This window comes from Berkeleyomyces rouxiae (genome assembly GCF_048999995.1).
Source record: "Berkeleyomyces rouxiae strain 22BRR77 chromosome Unknown BrBRR77_ptg000012l, whole genome shotgun sequence".
NCBI lineage: Eukaryota > Fungi > Ascomycota > Sordariomycetes > Microascales > Ceratocystidaceae > Berkeleyomyces > Berkeleyomyces rouxiae.
The window spans coordinates 2,777,630-2,802,099 of record NW_027396502.1 but is presented as its reverse complement, the minus strand read 5'-3'; the positions used below and the strand labels follow the sequence as shown (position 1 = coordinate 2,802,099).

The window sequence follows — 24,470 nt, the reverse complement described above, 5'->3', positions numbered from 1 at the left end:
TGTTCATGTAGGCCAACGGGCGTCGGCGCCAGAAAAGTTGGACATGTTCACTTGGGTAACTAAGAAGTTAACTTGTAGTTGTTCTGTTGTTTTTCACACACAAGAGGCGGGCGTTCAACCCGTATAGCGTCCTCCGGAACGGCGGAGGTGTGAAGAGTGCGGTGTCCCTGGAAAGATGGCTGATGAAGGGGCTTAGAAAAGGGCTTGAGCCCTGTCAGGGAGAAACAAACGACAAGCAAGGCTGCCAAAATGGAAGGATCCCGAAAGGTGCAAGTTCATCTTGTCGATAACTAGCCCTAACTCAACCCAATAACTAGCAAGTTAGTTACCACAGTAAAGAATGCAGGAGGTTGAGCGGGTGAGCTAATGAATAGTCGGGGTGAATTTCGGGTGAATCATGTGCTGAGAGCTTCATTGGACGGGAGGACAAAACGTCGGAGTGCAAGTCAAGTGATGATAGATCTCGCGTCACAACAGTCTCAAGCCTTCTTTTTGTAGTTAACGTTGAAGATGTCGTGATCTTATGACTGGGAGCGTCCTACAAACAATCGTGGGTAAATGCATGCACATAGAAACTATGTGTGTTTGTGAATATGTCTGGACACGTACACATCTCACGGTTGGCTGTCATATCTCATATTGTCTGCATGCCCCTTCTCCTTTCTTCCCACACACCCACCGTCTTGTCCCTTACAAGTTTTTCGAGGCAACTATTGGTCCCAGACATGGACCAAGTCATTGGCCCAACTTTCATGTTTCTTGTGTTTTGTGTTGGCATGTCCTGTCCTGTCCTGTTCTGTCTTGTTTTGCGTACAGGAACTCCCTCCTACCTCTACCGTGGATTAGGGTTCCGTGACACCCTAACATGAGGGAAAGATCAGGAAAGAGAATCCATCTTCGTCACCACAATCGCATTGTGACTGTCGTTCTAGGCTGTTACCAGCACCCGCACCTGCCTCAAAAGTAGAAGACAGAAATATACACATTTTCACTTCTCCACACTGGGAAAAACTTCATTCCTAGTTTGCTTTTTCCCCGCAACTTGCGAATCTGGCATCCTTTCGGACTTTTCCTCCCATCAACCATCAACATTCAAGAACGAACGGGGACGCGCGCTTGGGCTACGGTTTTACTTGGTGTTTCTTTGTCTTTGCTATTTCTCTTATCAATTATTTCAATAACTTGTCAAATCACCTCTGAGTCGCTCGTGCGTAGGGCCTCCCTCCATTGAATCGAACTGGTCTGTTTTGCCATTCGATTTCTCCCGCCTTCACAATCTGCTCTGCACCAAGAAAGATAGACTGACTGGTATGTTTCAACTTGAGAGACAGCAGCAAATACATGTAGGTTGGGCTGGCGTAGTCTTGCCTTGCTTTGAATCTTGTTTCCAATATCTCCGACCCCGAAATCTCTTCCAACACAACACCTCACATATAGTTTTGTGCGTGTACACATGTATGCACATACATACATACATAAATTGTCATGTTCCCCTTTTCGCCCATGCCCCCGTGTGCTGCTCCTGTGAACCCATCACCACCATCCCAATCACAAATCTGCGGTTTCTGAGCCTCGGGCAGACACAAAACAAACAGAGGAAAAGGCCTGGAAAATAGCACATGTAACTAGTTATCCCAGAAGTTTAAGGGCTAAATTGAGACCAATCTCAAAACTCTCACCGCAGTCAAGGCCTCTCTCTCCCTCCTAGCCTTGCAGCTATAGCCACGCACCCACACCACACTGGATATCCTTCCTCCATACATTAGTGGTTCTGGGATGGGATGAGATAGGATGGCAACTTGGCTGGAGAATCCTAGCCTCGCCTCCCCACGCATGCCTGAGACTACGCCTGATTTTGGTCGGCGATTGAGGTGTGGACTCACTAAAGTGGACTTGTGGACATTTTCTTGGGCTCTTTGGGCCCTGCGCCTGCGCTGTGTGCGTCCTTGACACTCAACCCGCCTGCATTGATAACTGGCTGGGGGGCTTGCTTCATGGGCACCCAAGAAACGGGAACAAACGCGAGTTGCCATTTTTCCTTGCTGCTAGGCTCTTTTTCTTTCAGCTGGTTGGCTGTGGTTGGTTTTGCTCCCCTGAACCTTAACCTGAACTGAAAATTGCTGAAAGCTTCGCTTCCTTCTTCCCTTTTCTTGATAGATACAGCTTTTATCCCCTTCTGCCGTCTTGCATCTAGTTGTTCAGTGCTCAACTTCAATTTCCCCGTCCCGTCTCTTCAACACATACACACACCTTGAAGCTGCTATTTTGCTTTGGGGACCGGACCCGTAACCTCCTCTCCTCTGTTTCTCCAATAGCCAACACCAACGCCAACGGACTTGCTTGCTTGGCAAAGGGGTTAACTTGACTTGTTGCTGACATTTCACAGCCAGTCTCACCACTGCCTGCCTTTACTTGCTGTCACCTTTAGCTGCACAAATCCATCGCCTGCTTTTGCGGTTAGGTGTTCTGCTGATTTGTTTTCAACCTCGCTTTCCTTCGACAACAACTGCCTTCCCTTTCCTGCCCTTGGAAACGGACGAGGAGAATCTTTCACTAGACTGCTTCTCTCTCCCCTACCTTGCCCTCGACCGTCTTCCTCTATTTCTGGACAAGAATCGCCGGCCTCGATTGCCACCCGATCCGATTGAACTATTCTCAACATTTGAGTTATCCGTATAGAACCGCCTCCCCGTCCCGCACCTAGCTCCCCGTACTCGACCATGGCCGCTCAACAGCCTCCGTCCAGCAACATTGACCGCTATGTTGTCATGCACGTGGCTACTACTTGCGATGAACATGGAGTTTACGTTACCAAAGATTCTGCGGAAGTCATTGAGCTTGGATGGATTGTGCTGGATGCCAAAAGCACCGACGAGGTAAGCAAATAGCCACTTGCCATCTGGAATGCTTCAAACTCTATGGTACGGTCAGATGATTGTGCTCAAAGCCGTGGCCAAATACAATGGTTGCCCTTGTTCCGAACATCCGGTAAAACCGATAGACCGCCATAAAAGACACGACAGTCACATCGGGCCACCACATGATGGGAGTTAGTCAGAATCTATTCAATTGGTTGCCTGATTCGATCAAAGCCCATCCCATCCCAGCTCAGCCCAGCCTTTCCCACAGTCCATTCGGATGGATGATACTTGCTTGTGCTCTGCCTCTCAACTCTAGCTAACGTCTGTTCAACTTAGGTTGCTCGTGATAGTGTTCTTGTCAAGCCCATCAACACCCCAATCACCCCTCTTTGCAGTAAGCTACCCACCGCCATACTCTTACACCCCTTTGCTTGCCGATTTTCACGTATCCAATTATTGAATCTCATAAACTGATGACTAACATGCTCGATGATCAGCTAGCCTAACTACCCTGACTTGGGAGCATGTTCGCGGAGCTGGCACTTTTCGTGATGCCGTGAATCACTTTGACAGCTTTGTCACGGAACACTTGACATCCAAGAACCTCGACTTCGTCTTCGTGACTCTAGATGCCTGGGACTTACGTGTACAACTGCCCCGCGAGGCTCGTGACAAGGCTGTTGTCCTACCCCCATACTTGCAGCATTCCCGTACTTTCGACCTACGTACCGAATACCAGCGTTGGCAGCAACACCACCCAGAGTCGTTGCCTTTTGGTCCTTCCATGCTCTCCAACATCTGCGCTGCTTTGGAGGTTGAACCTGTTCAGTCCAGTGCTCCTATTAAACATAACCTTCCTTTTCACTTGCAGGCCTTGGCCCCTGCCAGCCCTCGCCGCGCTATAGAAGAAGCTATTACTCTTGCAAGAGTGCTGCGTGGTCTCATTCGCAAGTCTCAACCTGCTCATGGGCACCCTGATGTTCTGACTCGTCCTATGGACGCCAGGGCTGACGTTCGTGCCTTCTTGTCTGAGCGGAGCAAGGTTTTGCATATGTCTGGCCTTCCTCATGATACCACTCAGTCAGAGCTTGAGAGTTGGTTCACGCAGTATGGTGGCCGTCCCATTGCCTTTTGGACTCTCCGTACTCCTGAACAGCACAAACCGACTGGTACCGGGTTTGCCATCTTCTCCTCCCACGAGGAGGCTGCTGAGAGTCTGTGCATGAATGGCCGTGCCTTGAACGAAAAGGCTATTGAAGTCTCTCCTTCTAGCAGCCGTGTTCTTGACCGTGCTGCGGACATTTTGACGCCATTCCCTCCGAGCAAGAATCGTCCTCGTCCTGGTGATTGGACTTGCCCTAGCTGTGGCTTCAGTAATTTCCAGCGTCGTACCGCCTGCTTCCGCTGCTCCTTCCCCGCGATTGGCAATGGTCCTATGGGAGATATGGGAGGCTTCGGTGGTTATGGTGGTGGTGGATTCAATGGCCCGCCCAACATGATGCACTCGCATCACAACATGGGCCATCATAACCACGGTCATATGGGCCACGGAGGTGGTCGCATGGGTGGTGGTGGCGTAGTCCCCTTCCGTGCCGGTGACTGGAAGTGCGGTAACGAAATTTGCGGCTATCATAACTTTGCCAAGAATGTCTGCTGCTTGAGATGTGGTGCCAGCAGAGCGGGTGCTGCGATAGTTGCCGATTCGGGTTACTCCTCCAACATGGATTCTGGCAACAACTACAACAACATGAACCAAAACTCCATGGGAGGTAACAACGGACCTCCTGGTGGGCCCTTTGGGTCACAGGGCGGAGGTAATTTTCAGCCCGGCGGTGGATATGGCGGTAACGGCCAGCATTTCAGTGGCCCGCCTAGCACATATGCCCTTCCTGCAGGCCTTGGTGGTGCCGGCTCTGCGCCGTATCCTTCCTCTTTGAACACTCACTTCGGGCCTGGTCCCGCTGGCCACTCTACGGGTCCTTTTGATAGTCGGGCTGCAGAGGCTGCCTTCCAGTCTGCTAACAATGGGCCTGCAAATGTTGGCCAGTCGTCCAACTTTTATGGTAACAACAATGAGGGCGACCCCTTTTCATTCTTGTCCTCGGGCATGGGTGGACTGTCTGTTAGTGGAGGTGATGCACGTCAGAATGGCGGTGCTGCTCCTCCGGCCAAGTCCCCTGCCTAAACCAACACGAAATCCGTGGAAGACTTTTGTTTCAGGCCTGAGGGAGGACGGCGCCAAGATTCCAGTGCCAGGTCGGCCTACCGGTCGAATTCGCCTCGCGACAGACGTACGATATAGGCACATGCCGGCGTTGGGATTTGATTTTAGTCATCTTTACTTTGGTTAGCTGGGCAAACTTGTTAGACTTCGTTTTTGACACAAGTCAAGCCCAAGCAAACTGTCTCTTCCGTTGCCTTCACCCTCTTGAGCACATCATCCAACGCCTATGAAAACGAAAAGGGGACGATTACCGACGGACAGACCATGGTACATGCTGCCAAGTAACCGGAACACACAAAGCAGCAAACCATGGTCAAAATATCAAGAAATGTAGGGATGTGAACAGGCAACGGACCGAGGCTTTTGCTTGGACGATGACTATTCTGTATATGGGACGGACACGGACAAAGGGTATTGGAAGGGTGGTTGGAGTTGCGCGTCTCTGGGAAGCATGCCATTCTGTGCAATTTTTGCCTATGCATTTGTTTTTTTTTGGGACGGCGGGGGTACATTTTGGTCTTTCTTTCTTTTTCTTTCCATCGTTCTGCTTTTTCGTCGTTTCCATGCTTGCTGTTTGGTCTTTTTTTTTTCTCTGTTTTGTCTTGGTCCAGATGGTTTCTTCTTTCTGGTATCATCGGAGTTGGCTTGAGCTTCGCTCTTCTCTTTCGGTTCGTTTGATCAAAAATTGTTACACGGCATTGGGGGGACTGGACGGAGCTGGAGTTTTTTATTTTGATGGGAGGGCCAAGGAAAACTCTGTGATAAAGTTGTTGTGTTTGTTTTGTTTGCATTCTGTAACTAACTATGTTTTTCTTGTCTGTTTTCCGAACTTCACGGTCGGTTGGTCGGTTGGGAGGAGTTTGAGGGTGTTAGGGAGACTTTGGTTCAAGACGTTCTCGACCAAGGGAAAGGAAAACAAAAAGAACAAGAGAGAAGCCTTGCTAATGGGACAGACAAACAGCCAAGCAGGCTGGCTGAGTTGGAGGGATGGCTGTGGTTGATTTATATTTGTGCCTAATCTTTATCCCATAACCATATTTCTTGCTTGTTGCTACATACACACCTATTTTCCCATTTCATGGCTACATGCCTTCGATGTCTCCTGGACCCGACAAGTCGATGTCCGAGTCCGAGTCCCAGTCACTGCCCCATTCGAGGTATTCCGGTAATGCTTCCTCGGGCTGCCAGAGTTCGGCGTAGCTCTCAACATGCATGTTATCATCATCGTTATCGGCGTTTTCGTCGACGTAGTTTGCGTAGACCTCATTGCCCTCGTAGCCCACACCCGTCCGGGAAGTGTTGATAAGTTGGTCCCAGTCAAAATCCAGGTCCTCGTCGTCGTACTCTATGTCAGCCAGAGACTTCAAGTAGTCGTCCTCATCAATGACCTCAGTGGCTGGGATGTCGGACTCCAGGCTTAATACCAGCTGATTCAGCTCAATGCGCTCCGTGATGGTTGGCTGCCGCTCATACCGCCAAAGCTGCGTTGCCTTGTGCGCAATTGCAGCCCGAGTCATGGCTCGCCTGGTCCATCCGCGCTGCATCTGCCACTCAATGTCGTAGTTCTCGACGTCTGTCCAGTAGAGCTGTGTGAATGGCGTCGTCAGATCTCCTCGCTTGACCTGCACGATGCGGGATCCGCGCACTGCCTCGGCCTCTTCAAGCCGGTCGTACAAGCGGATCGCCTCGCGCTCAGCGTAGCTGAGCGAGTGCCACTGCAGCTTGCGGGTGTGGTGCGCCGTGAGCAGCGACGTAGTGTTGACGTGGGCGAGCAGGGCCTCCTCTTCCTCGACGCTACGTGTGGCCAGGTCCATCTCTGCGGCGCTTGGTATCAGGTTGCGCCCTGTGCGCCAGCAGAATGAGCCCCAGATCAGAAAGGCCTCGAGGTGTTGGTGCAGCGCTAGCCCGCGCCGTGCGCTCTCCCATGGCAACACCTCGTCGATGCGCATTAGATGAACTGCCCCTTCACCCCAGCCCTCGAGGTGGCGCCGCCCAACTTCGTCGTACGGCACGCCCCATACTTTTACCCTGGCGGCACCTAGACGACGCTGGGTCGGGGACAGTGTGTAGTTATAGCGCACGCGCGCCTCCATGATGCCCTGCAGAGTTGTATACTTGAGCCGGAACAGGACGGCCCAGACGTCGAACAACCCGCGTTGGCCCATCAGGAACTTGGCGAAGGCGTCTGTGTGCGGGCCATACACGGGGTCTTGGAACATGAGGGGGAGTTTGACAAGAAACATTTGCACATGATACAGGTCATTGTCAGTCCATAGTTGGCGGTTAGTTAGCAGCCCGCGGCGCACCTTGTTGGTTGCTGCGTCGTTGAACAGCCACAGCTTCTTGAGCGTGGTGGCCATGCCTTTTGGAAAGCGATGGCCAGCGCGCGCCATCAGGCCAATGATCTGCGTGATGTACATTTCCCGATCGGCCACCATGTGGAACCACTTGAGCGTGGGAACTAAACGCACTTGTTGCATGTGCGGATCGTCTGGATCCGGGTTGCTCTCGGAAAAGGCGTTGGTGCGACCTGATGGATCGGGCTGGACGAGCCGCCCGTACAAGCGCCAAGGGAAATACGCCGGGCCATCGGGAGACATGCGCTGCAGCAGAAACGAAATGCTGGATGTCAAGTGCATATCAATGAGATCTTTGACGGGCTTGCTGATGGAATAAATGCTGAGGATTTCGGTTGGCCGCAGATATGAAAGCACTGTGAGGAGAACCGTGGGATACGGAGTCATGGCCTCAAAGATGTCCAGCCCGCAGGATAGACGACTAATGGCAGGCAGCGGCTCTTCAAGGACGAGAGGGAGAGATTCCGGGTGGACACCGAGATGGCGGGCGGCTACGATGCGTGCTTGGGCCTTGAATATGTCAGACCGGAGACGGGGCGGAAGATCGTCGAAGCCGTGCGGCAAGCCGGTTGGTAGGTCGTTAGGGTCATCATCGGCCGGAGGCGGGGAGAAAACTTCCCGTTTTCGCTGGTGCCAGCGATGGTTTGCGACGCGCTGAGCCATTGTGGTGAAAAGTATTTACAGCTATCACAAGGTCTGTTTTGGAGTAGTATTCATGAACCAGACTTCACCTCTCAAAAACAACTTTTGCACAAGGGGAGTTTGGTTGCCTGGCTAAGTCCAAAATAACCGCCAGGACAGAACCAATACATGAAACATATGTATGCACATACATAAGTTCTGATATTTGGATTGATATTGAAAACAACAAAAAACATGATGGATATATCCTCATGCGCCGAATGACTGTGTTTTGCGCCCTAAAAATTATCACTAACCACCCTCATCTTCTCTAAGATGGGTCCGGTCTATGCTAGGCGCTGATTATCTCCATAGCCACTTTTATGTCCCTATCCAGGTCCATATCTAGTTCTGGCATAGGACCAATATGCCAACACTATACATCATGAACACGAGCTAAATACTCGTGGGACTCTGCCAGAGGTTCCAGCTGCGGCCACTCATTTGGGTCCTCTTGTTTGACGGGCAACAAGCTAGAAGGTCGGGGCCTCTACTCCATGTCCTCCAAAGGAATATCGCTCTCGTCCCGCGTTACAAGTTGGCTAGCAACCTTCCAAACCTGCAGCAGGTTGTCTTCGGCTGCACTGGCAACTAACCAAGGCTCGTTCTTGTTCCAACTAAAGTCTGCTAGGTGGTTGGTGTGGCCACCGTGCATGAAAAGACTGTGTATTGCCCACACGGTTAGCACATTGTTTCTCTCTCTGCATCAGGGTTTTGCGACTTACAGCTCGGGGGGTCCGTCCTCGGCATCCTCAGGCATCTGCTCGTCCCCGATGCGTGATAAGTCCCAAAACAGAATACGGCGATCGTAGCTACCAGAGCCCAGAATACCGGCCTCGGTAGGATGCCACTGCAGCGACGTCACGGCATCTTCATGCCCTGTGAATGTGTGAACCTTCTGCTTAACGTTGCGAATGTCCCATAGGCCAATGGTCTTGTCACCCGAGGCTGTCGCTACAAGCACCTCCTGGTGCGGATTCCAGGCCAGAGCGTTGATGGCATCGACGTGGCCATCCTTAGCCACAAGGGCGGCCTTGGAGCTGGATGCTTCGCGCAAATCGACAATCTTGAGCGTCAAATCGTCCGAGACACTTCCAATAAAGCTTTTCACTACCGGGTGAAACTGCACATCGTTTACAATGTTATCGTGGTGAGTGTACCGCCGCTTAGGCGACAGAATTGAGTTGGTGGTTGTGTAGTCGTTGAGATCCCTGAAAGCACGTTAGTCATCATAGTGTCACTGAATCAGAAAACCCCGAATATTCGTCTTACCAGAGGCACATGGTCTTGTCCTCGCTACCCGTTGCTAGCTTCCCCATCTCATGAGGGCTCCAACATAAGCCGAAGCCCTCGCCCTCGTGGCCGTGAAGCTCGATATGTGCCTCTAGGCCTGCGCCGGGTACTACCGACAGCTTTGAACGGTCGAAGATAAGCACACGGTTATCGATAGCCATTGTTGCTATCTGATCAGGATTGAGTGGATTGATGCGCGCCTTGTTGACCTCGCCGGGGTGGTTGATACGGTGCACCACGTTGAACTTCATTCCAGGGCCACCAGTGCGCTTTCCGTAGCCCCCAATCTCGCCCTTTTCTTCGTCATATTCATCCGCGTTCGGTACGGAAACCTTGGGGATCTGGATTTCGGCGATTTGCACTTGGTTCGGCACATCGTTTGCAGTGTGAGTTCCGATGAGTAGTCGGTGGGTGTTGTAAGGCTTGTCCTTTTCTTCTTTAACGTCGGGGAACCATTCGACCGTCAGCGTAGGCCACTCGAGAGCCGTGCTTTATTCTTTGTTAGCCTTGAAAAGAGCGTACGGTAAATATATCGCAAGGCCTACCTTAGCACCATGTCGTAGAGAAAGGGACTGTTTTTCTTCCATGTCTTGTATTCTGTATACAAGTTAGACAAGCCCAATATCGTCACATATAACGAGCCACCCCGGTGGAAACATACCTTCATTAATGATTCTCTGGGCTTCCTGTTCACGCTCCTCAATGGAGAGGTTGGCGGCTGCTTTTTGTTAGTGCTTGTTTCCATGTGTCTGCTGGTGGTTCATGAGTCTCCTACTTTGATCATCCAAGCTTTCAGGCGGTGAAGACATTATGAGAATGTGGTAGATTTAGGGAGTGAATTAAAAAGAGAGAGCCTGTGAAGCAATGTCAACAGTGCAGTTCTTCAGCCTCGCGATGATTCAGATTGGCGATGGTTATGTTGAATCGCAAGACTAAACAAAGCGACGCGAAAAATGATGACCGCGTTAAGCTGCAGCTGCCTTACCCTAATCTCCATCTAGAGTAACCCTAGTCTATATCGAAGACAGCCTTGGTGGGGCAATTCTGTCTCAGTGAGAAAAGCTAAGATTAGAGTTAAAGTACTTCCAGTAAAGGTCTTATTGAACTAGATGTGAAGCTCAGTTTGTTTGCGTTAATTATTGATTTTTGTGTAAAATACGCACATGTAGTCGTCAAAGTACAGTCCAAGTCTTACTCTGACCACATGCGCCTCTTTTTGCTAGTGTTGTTGGTAGCTTCCGCAGCCTCGCCGTTCTGCCACGATTCACCGCCCGCCTGTAACTCCTTGAGTCAACGTAATACGACTGATTGCCATCACGACCCACCCACTACTTTAGCAGCTTGCAACTTCGTCTCCTATCCCCAACACAACCACAAGTTGACTTCTTGGCTTTGCTATCGCATTTGCAGCATAGTGCCTTTTTGTGGCACATCTGCCGTCTCACTTTCCCTGTTCTCTTTGATTCCCCCTCTTTTTGTCACTTCATTTTATTGTTTCTTCCCAGTAGCTTTAATCTCACCATGGGGTAGGTCACCGGCGCTGCCTCCTCTCGAGTCTTCATGATTGCGCGCCTCAGTTACTAATCGTCTTTTTATCCCATAATAGTGTCCCCAAGTTCTTCAGATGGATATCCGAGCGGTATCCCCCGATCTCGCAGCTCATTGCAGAGAATCGAATTCCCGAGTTCGACTGTCTCTATGTACGCAGCCCTCTAGAATCTGCTGCGATTGCCCCTCGCGCAAAAGCACCTCATCGCTAATACCCCGCAAAATTTAGCTGGACATGAACGGAATCATCCATAACTGCACGCACAAAGACGCCGGTGAAGATGCGACATTTCGCCTGACTGAAGAGGAAATGTTCCTCAGAATCTTCAGCTACATCGAGCACTTGTTCAGCAAAATCAAGCCTAAGCAAATGTTTTTCATGGCTATAGACGGTGTCGCTCCCCGTGCCAAAATGAACCAGCAGAGAGCTCGCCGTTTCCGCACAGCGTTGGATGCCGAAAAGGCGCACGAAGAGGCCATTTCCAAAGGCATTGAGATGCCCAAGGAGCCTGCTTTCGACAGCAATTGTATCACGCCTGGTACGAGACTACACCTCTCCTACTTCACAACACTTTACTTGACGCTAACTCGCCATAGGAACCGAATTCATGCAGAAGCTTTCGCATCAACTCAAGTACTTTGTGAACAAAAAAGTCTCCGAAGACTCCGACTGGCAGCGCTGTGACGTTGTTTTATCAGGCCATGAGGTTCCTGGCGAGGGTGAGCACAAGATTATGGAGTATATTCGCAATGCTAAGGCGCAACCTGGCTACAATCCGAATATGCGACACTGCCTATACGGCCTTGATGCCGATTTGATCATGTTAGGTCTGCTTAGCCACGACCCCCATTTCTGTCTTCTGAGAGAAGAAGTCACCTTTGGCCGTGCCTCAAAAAACAAGTCCTCAGAACTTGAACATCAGAATTTCTTTCTGCTGCATCTTTGCTTAGTACGAGAATACCTTGAGCTGGAGTTTCGCGAGCTTGCCGCACCAGGTGCTCTTACATTCGATTTTGATCTAGAGCGTGTCATTGATGACTTCATTTTGATGGCTTTCTTCGTCGGAAACGATTTCTTGCCCAATCTACCTCGCCTTCACATCAACGAGGGCGCTCTGGCTTCCATGTTCCGTCTTTACAAACAGGTTCTTCCTACCTGCGACGGCTATATTAACGAAGATGGTGTCATCAACATCCCCCGTCTCATTAAGCTGGTTGAAGAACTGGCCAAGGATGAAAAGGGCCATTTCGAAGATGACGTTGCCAACGAAAGTTGGTTTCAGTCTAAACGTATGGAAGATTCGCTTGGGACCGGCGCCAGGTCCAACAACGCGCGCCGCAAAAACAAGCAGAGTGCCATTGTGCTCACAACAGTGCAAAGTCAGTTGTGGAAGGAGAAGATCAAGCCCTACGTTCAGTCCCGGTCTAAGGTACCCCTGAATTTGGGCGATGGCCTAAATGAAGTTGACCGCAAGTTTGTGCAGGATGTGGCTGACAAGTTACACATGCCATGGTCTACAAAGGAGAATGATAAGGAAACCCGTGACCTGATCATGGAATTCCCTCCCCAACCTGACAGCGACGACGACAAGTCTGACGATGAGGAGGGGAGTGTTGCCGTGTATCGCGTGATTAAACAATATGACTCTGCCAAGGTCATTGACCCCATCAAGGAAAGTTCTGCTGTCGCGTTTGAGGAGGTGTACAAGCAAAAGTTCCAAGGTTGGAAAACAAAGTACTACCTGGAGAAATTTATCGAATGGGCTCCTGACAATTACGAGAAGGAGCTTACTTCTCTTTGTGAAAACTATGTCCAGGGCTTACAGTGGGTGCTGTACTACTACTATCGAGGAATTGCCTCATGGCCGTGGTTCTACCAGTACCACTACTCCCCCCTGACGTCTGACATTGTCAAGGGCATCAATGCCAATCTTAACTTCAAGAAAGGTGCACCATTCCGTCCCTTCGAGCAACTGATGGGTGTCCTGCCTGACCGCAGTAAGTCCATTGTGCCTACTGTATATTGGCCACTCATGACGGACCCCAAGTCGCCCATCATCGACTTTTACCCTCGAGACTTTGAGCTTGACATGAACGGCAAGAAAATGGAATGGGAGGCTGTTGTCAAGATTCCATTTATAGATGAGAAGCGTCTACTTGATGCTATGGGCCCTATCAACCCTACCCTTCCTCCTGAACAAGCAGCACGCAACACTTTCGGTGTTGCTCTCAAGTTCAGCTACTCTGACCAGGTTGATTTTGTTTACCCATCATCAATGCCTGGTCGTTTCTCAGATATTCCCTCTTGCCGCTGCGTGGAAAACATTTTCGACCTTCCCAATATTGAAGGTCTTGAGTTGCATTCCGGTCTGATGCCTGATGCAAAGACTAAGGCCAATGCTCTTGCTGGCTTCCCCTCTCTCTATTCGTTGCCCTGCTCTGGTGTCCTTGTGGAAGGATACGGTGTCAATGTTTTCCAGTCAGATAGCCGTAACCCCAGCATGATTATTACTCTGACAGATGCGGAGAATGCTACAAAGGTCGAGGCCAACAAGGCTAAACTTGGCAAACGTTGTTATGTTGGCTATCCCTTTTTGCAGGAAGCCAAAATCGTCCAAGTTTCAGATGAGTTGTTCGATTACAGTTTTGGACCCAATGGCGAATTGAGGCAGTACAACCACAATGATCGCCGCATCAGCGAATGGAGCCGCGAGGCAGCTTATATTGAGAATTGGAACTCGAAGCGCATGGGTTTCGAGATCGGACCTGTTGAAACACTGGTCAAGGTTGAAATGTTGAGAGGTTTGGTCAAGACCGAACAAGGTGCCATGATCAAGGAGTACGCGGAAAATCCTAGCATCCGATCTGTATATGCTGCCCAAACCATTGTTGATCAGGTTATCGAAGAGGATGAGCGCTTCATCGAAAAGGCCGCTCTTCCCATTTCAGAGGAGTTCCCTATTGGCTCAAAGGGCTTTTTCTTGGGCGAGTACAACTACGGCCAGCCTCTGGTCATCACCGAACATAGTGGTACCAAGGCCAACATTCGTCTGTCAGTCAGAGAGAAGGAGACTGAGTTCGCTCATAGAACTATTGAGGAACACACCAGACATAACCGTTATACACCATCCTATGCTGTTGCCAGAAATCTTGGCATTGACCCCCTCGTTCTCAGCAAAATCACATCTTCATACCAGATTGAGGCAGTTGGCGGATTGCGCGTTAACTTGGGATTGAACCTCAAGTTTGAGAGCAAGCGCCAGAAAGTTTTGGGCTACTCGCGCAAGACTGGAACCGGATGGGAGTTCAGTCATGTTGCTTTGGATCTCATCACGCAGTACATGATTGCATTCCCTGACTTTTTTGCGCAAATCAGCCGTTATGCAACCAGCAGCGAAGTTACGGCTAACCAACTTTGGCCTGATAAGGAAATGGCCCAGGCACGTGTCAAAGAAATTGTGGCATGGCTCAAGGCTATGGGCGTTCAGAAGCTTAACCGTGTACCTCTTGATGCTGAGCAGCTGGATTCAAACCTCGTTTCTGTGCTAGCCGATGTGGGCGCTGACCTACATGCAAAGGCAGATGCCCAAGCCCAAGCTGCTACTGCGCCTAAAGCAGAGTTTGTTGCTGAGGCTAAGGATGCTGTCGAAGCTAAGCCCACTATCGACGCTGATGGCAACACTGATTCTGCTGCTGACGAGAGTACTGCTGTTAAGCCCCAGTCTCAGAAGAAGAATGTTGGAGTAGCTGGTACTGGAATTCGTACTATGCAGAACGTACCTCGAAACGCTATTCTGAAGTCTGTTGATGCGGAAGTCATGCTTGGCAACCAGAAGTTTAGTTTAGGTGATCGTGTCGCTTTTGTGGCATCGTCAGGCAAAGTCCCCATCAACTACCGCGGTACCGTCGTTGGAATCACCCGCAATGCGACGGCTTTGTTACTGGATATTGTCTGGGATGTCGCTTTCATGGGTGGCACGACCCTCGACGACCGCTGCCCTGGTTTCCGTGGTCAGACAGTTGCTTCCTGGAGTGTTTTGAATCTGTCTAACAAGCAACTGATCTTTGGTTCAAAGGCTGCTGCTAACCGTCGTCCCCCCACTTCTATTTCTCTTTCGGGCTCTGATGCTTCAGGTGTCTCTCAGTACCGGGACGCCCCTACGCCCCCTACTCTTCGCGGAGGTTGGAAAAATGCTATCAATACCCATGGTAACAACGGTCGCGGAGGCGGTCGTGGCGGCCGCGGTGGCGGCCCCAATGCCATGCATTCTAACCTCCCCTACCGCCCGAACCCCAATCCTGACCAGCAGAATGGGTACGGCAACGGCGGTCGGGGCCGAGGCCGCGGAGGCTTCCGTGGAGGCTTCAATAACAATATCCCAGTTGTACAATCATACAATGCTGTGCCTCCGCCGCCTGGAATGAACGACACATCGCGTGGTGGCCGTGGTGGTTTCTCTCGTGGAAACCGTGGTGGCAGAGGTAACCGCGGAGGCCGTGGTGGACGTGGACGTGGAGGCCCTAGCTCTTCGACTGCGACTTAGGCGTCGGCGTCCAGTTAAGTTATGCTAATAACTTATCGATCCGCTGGTTAAGTACATACCTAGAGTTCTCTCATTAGCAAGGCAGGTGTACGCTGTGTATGTTGTGTATGCTGGTGTTTCTTTTTCTTTGTTCATTTCTTTCCGTTCTTTCGCTGGCTTGTTTATACGTGGTTTATGTTTTGGATGAAGTAACAAAGATGAGGCTTTATGACACATGATACAATATCGGCGCTTGTACTTATATAGACCAGCATTTGCATGAGTTGAGCAGCGTCATGAATAAGATCGGTTTGATGCTTTGGATTGGCTTCGTAAAGTTCTTGTGGATGTGGGAGTGTCCGCATTCACAGGTGTATACTGAATGGTTATGTGTATGACGTTGTACATTGGGACCAGTGATACTGCTATTAATCACGAAACAATGAGCGGAGCTTGCGGTAGAAGCAATAAAATCTAAGCGATCATTTCAATGCTGTACTTCATCCTACCATGAGGTTCCAAAACCAAAACCCAGTCCTATTCTCCTACCCGACGAACAAAGCCTAGTATTCATCCCTAACTAGTCACTACAGAAAAAAAACAAGCACAAAAAAAACAGCGTGGTTTATGACTTTTGGCTAGTCTTCGCCTTGATGGCAGGCAGGTCGAATGACTTACTCTCGCCGTTATCGATGCGCTTCCACATGAGGATGCTGCGGTACATGTCCCAAGTCAGCAGGCCGACCCACGGCTGCACGTTGTAGTGCACCTTGAGGCGCACGTCTGAGGTTTTGGCCAGGGTGCCCGAGGGGTGAGTGATCTGGTACTTGGGGCGCTGGTTTTCAAGGTGCAACTTTCCGCTACGGTGATACAAGAGTTGTTAGTCTCGCGGTCTTCGGCTCGCAGGAGCTACAGCAGCAATGCTTACCGGCTAGGGTCAATAGTCTTGCCCGCCGCGCTACGGCGCAGCTTCTTCATGGTCGCAGGACCAAAGTTGGCTAAGAAGTCTGAGCTAGGGGTGGTGATGATCTGGTCCCAGATGACGGCGGAGTTGTGGCCCCCAGGCGTGTTCTTGGTAGCAATGTTGTCCCATTCGGCCGTGACATACACAAAGACCTGCTTTGTGTTCCAGGTAAAGAGTGACGAGAGGTCTGCGTCGAGTGAGAACCGGATTGAAGCCAGGTCGGTCTTCTTGGTGGAGTGGTAGTGTGCGCGGCCACGGATGCTACATGACGAAGACGGTACATGATGTCAGCAATTTGTGTTATAAACCGGCGGCTCAGGCCAAGGCAAAGCACCTACACATTCGTTTGTTTAGGGACGATCTCCGCAGTCGGACCTCGCTCAACGAGGAGGTCAGTTACCGCAATGAGCGCGGCGACCGTGAAGAGGACGGTGGTGAAGAAGCCAAAGGCGTTTTGGAAGCGCGTGACGACGTTATACATTGCGGCTTTGGTGGCTGGCCGTAAACCGTGGCGCAAGCGGTGGAGAATGGGATCAAGAAAGAAGGAAAGGAGACAAGAACAAGGAAGCAGCGTCCTTGGTGGGTATATTGGAACGCTGCAAGGAGAGCTTGCCGCAAAGCTTGGAAGCCGAAAGGCCAGCGCACAGGCGAAGTTGGATTAAGTATTGGTGATACAATATGTGGCAGTCGGTAGAACCTCGGCTAAATATTGAATATTGTAGATACGGGTGAGGAAGTGTCAGTGTTTATGGTTTTTCTGAATCACAGGTATATGGTCTGTAAAGTCTCCCAAGGTATGGCTGAATTGGCCTTTTTTGATACTCTGGGAATAGTAATCTGAAGTCGTCACGGTTGTAGCAATCGTAGTGCCCGGTTGCCGTGCTCAGAGCTCGGTCCATGACTGATGACTAATCGCGCTCCCCACTATACTGTCGTTTAAGAAGACGCCGAAAATTTGGGTGCAGTGCATGTTTCTTCTTTCTCTTCACTATCCATCGCGTCAGAAACTGATGGCAATGCGACAACTACAATATGTCTACGAACCAGCCATCTTACTCTTGAGCTTCAATTTAGGCTCAAACTACTGTTTTCGCAAACGAGCGCCAAAGCTTTTCTTCGACACGGCTCAGTAGGTACAACTAAAAACAAAAAAACACACACATGCAATCCAAGCAAGCCTTTGCGCTTCTTGGCAGCGATGATTTTCTCTGGTCACCCGGCTCTGCTACTCGCTCCATGGGTTCTTCGGACTTCGCAGCCTGTCCTGGCGTTTTGCCTTGCAGTCTGGGGAGGGCTTCTGATCACCAAGCTGCAAGAATAAAACCCGCGCCCTCCGGGGCGCTGGGCCATCATAGTCCATGCCGGTCTTTTTTTCCTTTCTACACCGGCGAGGCTCCAGGAGCTCCGACATTATGTGCTGCACTACTTCTATGTTTAAATGATGCCTAGTTATGTAATATATCACCATTCTCTACTATCCAATATCTTACAACTAGCTATACCTTGTTCACTGTGCTTGTCCTGTCTCACTTCATGCCTAGATATCTTGTGGTGATGATGGTGGATGTCGTTGCGCCACTCACTTCAACCATAACCTCTTCCCCCGGCACCAAGTCAATGCAGTTGTCTTGGAACTCAACCCAATCTTCTTCGCACTCAAGGGCCAGTCCCTTGACTGGAAACTCTGCACTTAACATGACGCTCTTGGAATCCGCACTCAGAGTCACTTGTAGGTCTTTCGGGTCCTTCAGGTGTAGATACTTCAAGGGCTCTGGCCAGTTTATATGACGCGCAATTCTTGTGTTTTCCTGCGTCAAATATATGGCAACTATTGTGCGCTCAGCATCTTCGGTGTGCAGATCTGGGATATCCAAGGCCATGAGGTCCTGAGACCTATTTTCTAACAAGTTAATTGATCTAACGATCAAGGGCTCAAAAGACTCTGCGCCTGTCTCAACATCAAATCCTTTGATCTCGACATCAACCTTGAGCGAACGCAGGGTAAAGTTAGTGCCCCAGATCTCAAGACTAAGCCCTTTGGTGGCTTCTTTGCGAACAGCACCGATGCTCACTGCCGCCAGCTCGCGCTTGATGGTATAATATGCTAGCTTAGGTCGTAGGTACCAGTCGCAAATGCTCCATGACGTCACTGGCCAGCAGTCATTCATCTGCCACACAAGCGCACCGGCACAGTACTCCCGCTCCGGGCCCTGCCATTGGCGTTTCCACAGCCTGTAAGCGGTCGACAAACACTCGGCCTGCATGAGCTGTGTAGCGTAAACGTAGGCCTCGAGAGGATCTAATGAGTATCTTAAATTCTCAACAAGATATAGAGCCAAACGACGCTCGTGGCCAACAGCTTTGTTGTGAAAGTCGAGAGTCGAAGACTGTGCAAAACGATCAGGGTCATGTCTTCCCTGCGACAGGAAACTGTCAATGGTTTTGGTGGATGGAAAAGCTTCCATGCCAAACTCAGATACAAAACGGCCAACAAGCTTGTCAAAGTCCTGGTAGCGCTCCTGGGTTCCATGCCACACATTCCATTGGTGAATGTCACCAACAGTAGGATCACGGGTCCCTTTAACACCCCATGGACTTCCAAAGTGATACGGAGTGTGTGGAATAAGCTCGGCACAAACACGCGCAAGAAGATGCTCGTAAATGTAACGGGCCGGGAAGTCGGTTTTGAGCCAAGACTGCGGATCTTTGTCTGCTGGGTTGTACACTAAGCCCTCGCTTTCCTGGTACTGGTAGTCTTCGTTGTTACCCGCCCATATGACGATGCTGGGGTGGTGGTGCAGGCGGGCCACATTTGCGCGTGCTTCTTTCTCCACGGATTCAAGCATCTCGGCGTTGGTGGGATAGTTTCCGCAGGCAAACATGAAATCTTGCCAAACCAAGATGCCGAGTTCGTCACAAGCGGCATAGAACTCTTCGTCTTCATACACACCACCGCCCCAAACACGCACCATGCATTGGTTCCCATCTCGCAGCAGCTTCATCCATGTGTAGTATTTGTCACGGGTCAATCTGGGCAGGAAGCTGTCAGCTGGGATCCAATTGCTGCCGCCGCAAAAGATGGGGATTCCGTTCACGCGGAAGAAGAAGCTCGTTCCTGGCTGATCTTGTAGACGATCCTCGACCAACTCGACTTTGCGCAAGCCAATACTCTTGTTTTGTGTGTCAAACACATCCTGCATACGGTCTCTAACTGAGGCCGTGATATTATAGAGTGGCTGGGCACCATAACGTGCGGGGTACCACAGTTGTGGGTTTGTGACTATGAAATATGCCGGACTTCCATGTGGTACGCACACCTTGCAGTCGTATTCTCCGAAGGAAAGGCTCACATGAACCATGGTTCGAGCCAGGCACTCCGGAGTACCTTCGGTAGCTACTTTGACGGTAACCTGCGCCAAATCAGAGGCTAAATCAACACTGACTTGGGCCGAGATATCCACGATGCAAGCTTGGCCAATATGCAGCTCTACAGGCCGCCACGGGCCGCATGTCATCAGCATAGGACCCCAGTCCCATCCCTTTAAAAGCGTTAGCATCCAGTTATATGTCACACAAGCTTCTGAGTCGTCTTGTCTCTCTCGATACCTACCCAGTGATACTGCGCCTTGCGCACTGCCAATCTCGACGTCTCGCCATTCCAGCAGCCCCATTTGTGCTGTGGCTGACGCTCGACTCGCGAGCGTCCTTCGAGCAACGCGCTTTCAAACTCGATGACAAGTTCATTTGCCTCGTTTTGGTGCAGATATGGCACGACATTTATGCGGTGTGGAATGAACATGTTGTCGGAGTAGAGGATCTCGGTGCCGTTTAGTCGCACCCTAGCCATAGTGTCGAGACCATGGAAAACCAGGTCTGCATAGTATCCCCTACTATCAATATTGTCGGCGAGAATAGCGTCTCTGACATCGGGCGCAAAGAAATTCGTCCGATACACCCATGCCTTCTCACCAACCCATTGGACAAGCGCCTCATTCTTAGCTATGAAGGGCTCAGGAATGAGGCCATTGTGAAGTAGGTCAAGATGAATGTTAGTCGGAAAGTGGGCCACTGGGAGCCAGTTGGGAATAGTAACATGCTGATCAGGATTCTCAGAAAGCCCTTGTTTGAAGTGCCAGTTAGAATCGAGAGAGATTCTCTGCGCAGCAAGGCATCGAGGGGTTTGAGCTTTGGCCATCGATCGCAAGTTAGTCAAAGTCTCGTTGATGGCTAGAAGTGCACAAGTCGATCATCGAACGACATGACGCGGGGTTATTTAGTTGGAGCCACCTGTTAGGGTTTGCGGCTCAGACAGATCGACAGCCAGAGCACATAAAACATGGCAATGTAGCATGAAATGTCAGACATCATGCTCAAAGAGGCCATTGGCTCTAGAATTGACTTGAAAGGCAGCAAAGAAATCATGAAATGAATGAAGGCTGGCTGGCTATATACGGGCAAAAAAAGTAAATAACTCCAAGCGCAAAAGAAAACCGCCCAACACCAGTACTCACCTTGTGTATGCGCCTCTCCCAGCTCCCTAGCAGCAGTTCCCTCCTCTTCTGCGGCCACTGGTCAGAGTGAATACCTCCTCCCATTCTCTAAGACCACCGGTTCTCCTACGTCTTCGACGCATGCTGGCCGACCCGTCATCTACAGTAACGCCGTTCAATGAACTCTTGATACTGGCACCGTCACTAGTTACGCCACCGCCTCTGCCGCTTGTAGTATAGCCATAGCCGTCTCCATACTGAATGCCGCTAAGCGGGTCGTCAGGGTCAATGTCGCCAATCTCGATCTTGGTTACAATCATGCTTGCTAAGCGCTCAAAGACTTCATCGACCTGGTCACCGCTCAAGGCCGAAGCTTCCATTACAACAGGCACGCCGACTTGTGAAGCCCAGCGGTTAGCGGCGGCGGTCGACACCTCGCGACCTTCTGGCGCAATTGAAGCGCGCAGCGTAGACGACTGCGCTGTGGCCGACACTGAGGCCGAGGATGTGATGGTAGATGTTGAGTACAAAGGGTATTCGCCAGCTTGCATGGTCGAGGCCGAAGTCGAGGCATAGCTACTGGGAACAGTGGAGGATGGTATACCACCATCGGGTATCTCTGTAGCTAGGTCGAGTTTGTTACCGACAAGTAGTATACTGAGTTGTGGAGAGGCGAGAGCGCGCGCATCGTTCAGAAAAGGCTGTAGCGAGTTGAATGAGACGTGTGATGTAACGTCGTACACGAGAATAGCGCCCGCGGCACCGCGATAATAGGAGCGCGAGACAGATCGAAAGCGTTCGGTGCCGGCTGTGTCCCAAAGCTGTAATGAGACGAGTGGAAATGGGACGTTAGCAAAGGTAAAGGGACAAGGTGACAACAAATTCCAGAGTGGAAGACAGTAACTCACCTGAAGTTTTATGCGCTTGCGCCGCACACCAGAGCCAACTCTGATGATCTTGCTCGCAAATTCGACGCCTATTGTTTGCGAAGATAAGATGCGCCATTCGTTTTTAACAAAGCGGTGCAAGAGGCAGGATCTACGAAAACGGGCTGTATCAGTACTCGTGCTGCGGCTACTTTGCGTGCGATGTAGCGCCTCGAGTGGTGGCTCGAGCGAGCCCGGGGCCGGGGACATTGCGCTTACTTGCCGGTGCCGCTAGGCCCCAAGAGAATGATCTTGGCCAGGTAGTCGTACATGCTGCCGAGTTCCTGTTCGCGAAGAGTGCCGACGCTGTCGTCGCTTGCGCCGGAGGAGCGCCGCGGTCTTGTCATGGCGTGCTTTGTGTGCTGAAAAGGGAAAAGCCGCGAATGGGATGACAAAGGAGCGAGAGAAAAATATTGAGAGGGGGCTGTCTTGTTTTATTCTAAAGAGTCCAAGTCCCCGTGCGATTGTACTCGTGCTTGTAAATCGGAAGCGCAAAGAGGGGTCCGGCAAAAAACAAAGACGAGATGAAGACTGGAACAATCCGAGAAAAAAAGACGGCGATAAAAGATGATAAATCCAAGCGCTAGAAAAGAGCGAATAAACATCAACAAAGGAGGGATCAGAGGCAAGGAGGCTCAGCGCGGCGCCAAATTGGATTCGCCGTAGAGAACAAAAACAGTAATAGAGCACTGCGGATTGGCGCTCGATCCAAGCTCTTGTTATGCGGCAGCCGTCGGCAAAGCTAGCGACAAACGAGACGGCCAAGAATGCCGTGAATTTGGCGGCTATGAGGACTTGTCAAGGTGACGTTTGTTGTGGTTGTGGAGTGTTGCTTTGGCGATTGAGTGTGATACACTTGAATAGTTCTCTCCATCTATCTGCCTGTGTTTGTATCGTAGACGGTAAAGCGGGGTAGCCAGCCGCCCACAGAGCTTCTCCAGCCGCCAAGGCCTGGCTGCCAGCTGTCGTCCCAGGTGCCAGGACGCTCCCATGAAGCTTCATGTCGTCATTGTTCTGGCGCTTGGGCCCAGGAAACTCTCACATTGAAGCTTAAATTCATGTAACTACATAGTTGCAGTGGGAGCAGTAGATGCAGCAGATTTCAAGCGCTACCCAGAACGTAAGACTTGCGGTCTGGCATCTGCATTGTGCATTCTGGGTCGGAGTTCGCCTATGTCAGTATGGGCACATGTTCTTCTTTGCATGCATGCATCGCCAGAGGTCCTTCACGCCATACCCTAATTTCCCAAATTGTTAGTTCACTAACCCTCGGTGCATTGTCTTGGTGTTGTGCCTCGGCTGCAAAAGCACTCCAAATCTATGCCATACGGAGTCTCCAAATACAAGATCTAAAACAATGGCATAGACTAGAAAATCTAACTCTCCGGTCTTTGAATTTCTTCTCTAATATAATCTCAACGGAAAGCTCTTAAACCATATATCAATTGTCAAACACCATGAAGATCAGTGGCCGTACCTTTGCAATCACCGGCGGGTAAGTCTTCCTTCAGCCACATGTTGTCATCCATCCGCAACAAAACGCCAACTCAGCTAAACCATTCTACAGTGCCTCGGGCTTGGGCCGTGCTTGTGTACATGAACTCATTGCACATGGTGCCAATGTTGCCATTTTGGATTTCAATGAGGAGCTCGGCCAAGAGCTTGTAAAGAAAGTTGGGGATGATAAGACACACTTCTTCCATTGCAATGTGCGTGAGACGAAGTCTATTGCAGAGGCTGTCAAAGGCACAATGGACTGGATCGCCAAGACGGGCAAGCCATTGGGTGGAGTGGTTCCGGCAGCTGGTGTGGGCTTCCCTGGGCTGGTCAGTATAACAAGTCAATGGTCCCGGAAACACGTTGTTCCACGGCTAACTCCCTGTATCTAGATGATCGATCGCCATGGCGAGCCTCTCGATATGAGTAACCCAGAGGTCGTCATCGCTGTCAACCTCCTGGGAACCATAGACACAGTTCGGCAATTTCTCCCTGCCCTATCATCTGTCACACCAACCGGCGCCGATGGTGAGCGCGGCGTCATTGTCATGATTGCTTCGGTAGCAGCCTATGAAGGGCAGCGCGGACAGGTGGCTTACGCTGCAAGCAAGGGCGGCGTAGCAGCCATGACACTTCCCATGGCTAGAGACCTTTCGGACCGGGGCATCCGCGTGGTTTCTATTGCGCCTGGCATGTTTACCACTGCAATGACAGAGGGTATGACTAAGCGCGTGAAGATGAGCGTGGAGAAATGCATGGAGTTTCCTCTAAGACCGGGTGCCCCAGTGGAGCTAGCGGCTTTGGTGAGGCACATTCTAGAGAATGTCATGTTGAACGGAGAGGTGATCAGACTGGATGGTGGTTCCAGGATGCCAAGCAAGCTTTGAATGAGCAGAATTGGCGAGTTTGTTTGATTGAGTGCACTCACAGGGTAGTTGTTTGGTTCCTATCGTAAACTAATAGTTGCTACACATCAGGACATGACGGATGTGTGTAACCATCTTGTACTTGTACTTGTACTTGAATCTGACTTGTGTGACGAAAAAAGCGAGGTCCTGACTTTTAACAACTGATAAATGTGGAGAACCTCCTACAAGGCTAGAAAA

At 50.7% G+C, this 24,470-nt stretch overlaps 7 protein-coding genes across 7 annotated transcripts; 3 read left to right on the top strand and 4 right to left on the bottom strand.

The window, feature by feature from the left end:
• Positions 1-2,720: 2,720 nt before the first annotated feature.
• Positions 2,721-5,046, top strand: BROUX77_008101 (uncharacterized protein; the record flags this gene model as incomplete). Its single annotated transcript, XM_073753269.1, has 3 exons — positions 2,721-2,876; positions 3,198-3,255; positions 3,359-5,046. The coding sequence occupies 3 exons, from the start codon at positions 2,721-2,723 to the stop codon at positions 5,044-5,046; spliced, it is 1,902 nt and encodes a 633-aa protein (XP_073602394.1).
• Positions 5,047-6,167: 1,121 nt separating this feature from the next.
• Positions 6,168-8,105, bottom strand: BROUX77_008100 (uncharacterized protein; the record flags this gene model as incomplete). Its single annotated transcript, XM_073753268.1, has 1 exon — positions 6,168-8,105. One exon carries the CDS (start codon positions 8,103-8,105, stop codon positions 6,168-6,170), a length of 1,938 nt encoding a protein of 645 aa, XP_073602393.1.
• Positions 8,106-8,613: 508 nt separating this feature from the next.
• On the bottom strand, positions 8,614-10,225 carry BROUX77_008099 (uncharacterized protein; the record flags this gene model as incomplete). Its single annotated transcript, XM_073753267.1, has 6 exons — positions 8,614-8,785; positions 8,849-9,334; positions 9,396-9,905; positions 9,962-10,013; positions 10,078-10,134; positions 10,192-10,225. 6 exons carry the CDS (start codon positions 10,223-10,225, stop codon positions 8,614-8,616), a joined length of 1,311 nt encoding a protein of 436 aa, XP_073602392.1.
• A 712-nt stretch (positions 10,226-10,937) lies between these two features.
• BROUX77_008098 (uncharacterized protein) lies at positions 10,938-15,508 on the top strand (the record flags this gene model as incomplete). The annotated part of the gene is made up of 4 exons (XM_073753266.1): positions 10,938-10,942; positions 11,023-11,116; positions 11,194-11,503; positions 11,562-15,508. 4 exons carry the CDS (start codon positions 10,938-10,940, stop codon positions 15,506-15,508), a joined length of 4,356 nt encoding a protein of 1,451 aa, XP_073602391.1.
• Positions 15,509-16,112: 604 nt separating this feature from the next.
• Positions 16,113-16,932, bottom strand: BROUX77_008097 (uncharacterized protein; the record flags this gene model as incomplete). The annotated part of the gene is made up of 3 exons (XM_073753265.1): positions 16,113-16,347; positions 16,416-16,712; positions 16,790-16,932. 3 exons carry the CDS (start codon positions 16,930-16,932, stop codon positions 16,113-16,115), a joined length of 675 nt encoding a protein of 224 aa, XP_073602390.1.
• A 1,045-nt stretch (positions 16,933-17,977) lies between these two features.
• BROUX77_008096 (uncharacterized protein) lies at positions 17,978-22,214 on the bottom strand (the record flags this gene model as incomplete). The annotated part of the gene is made up of 5 exons (XM_073753264.1): positions 17,978-19,990; positions 20,062-20,678; positions 21,072-21,762; positions 21,850-21,979; positions 22,087-22,214. 5 exons carry the CDS (start codon positions 22,212-22,214, stop codon positions 17,978-17,980), a joined length of 3,579 nt encoding a protein of 1,192 aa, XP_073602389.1.
• Positions 22,215-23,324: 1,110 nt separating this feature from the next.
• Positions 23,325-24,251, top strand: BROUX77_008095 (uncharacterized protein; the record flags this gene model as incomplete). Its single annotated transcript, XM_073753261.1, has 3 exons — positions 23,325-23,362; positions 23,435-23,693; positions 23,757-24,251. 3 exons carry the CDS (start codon positions 23,325-23,327, stop codon positions 24,249-24,251), a joined length of 792 nt encoding a protein of 263 aa, XP_073602388.1.
• Between the last annotated feature and the right edge of the window lie 219 nt (positions 24,252-24,470).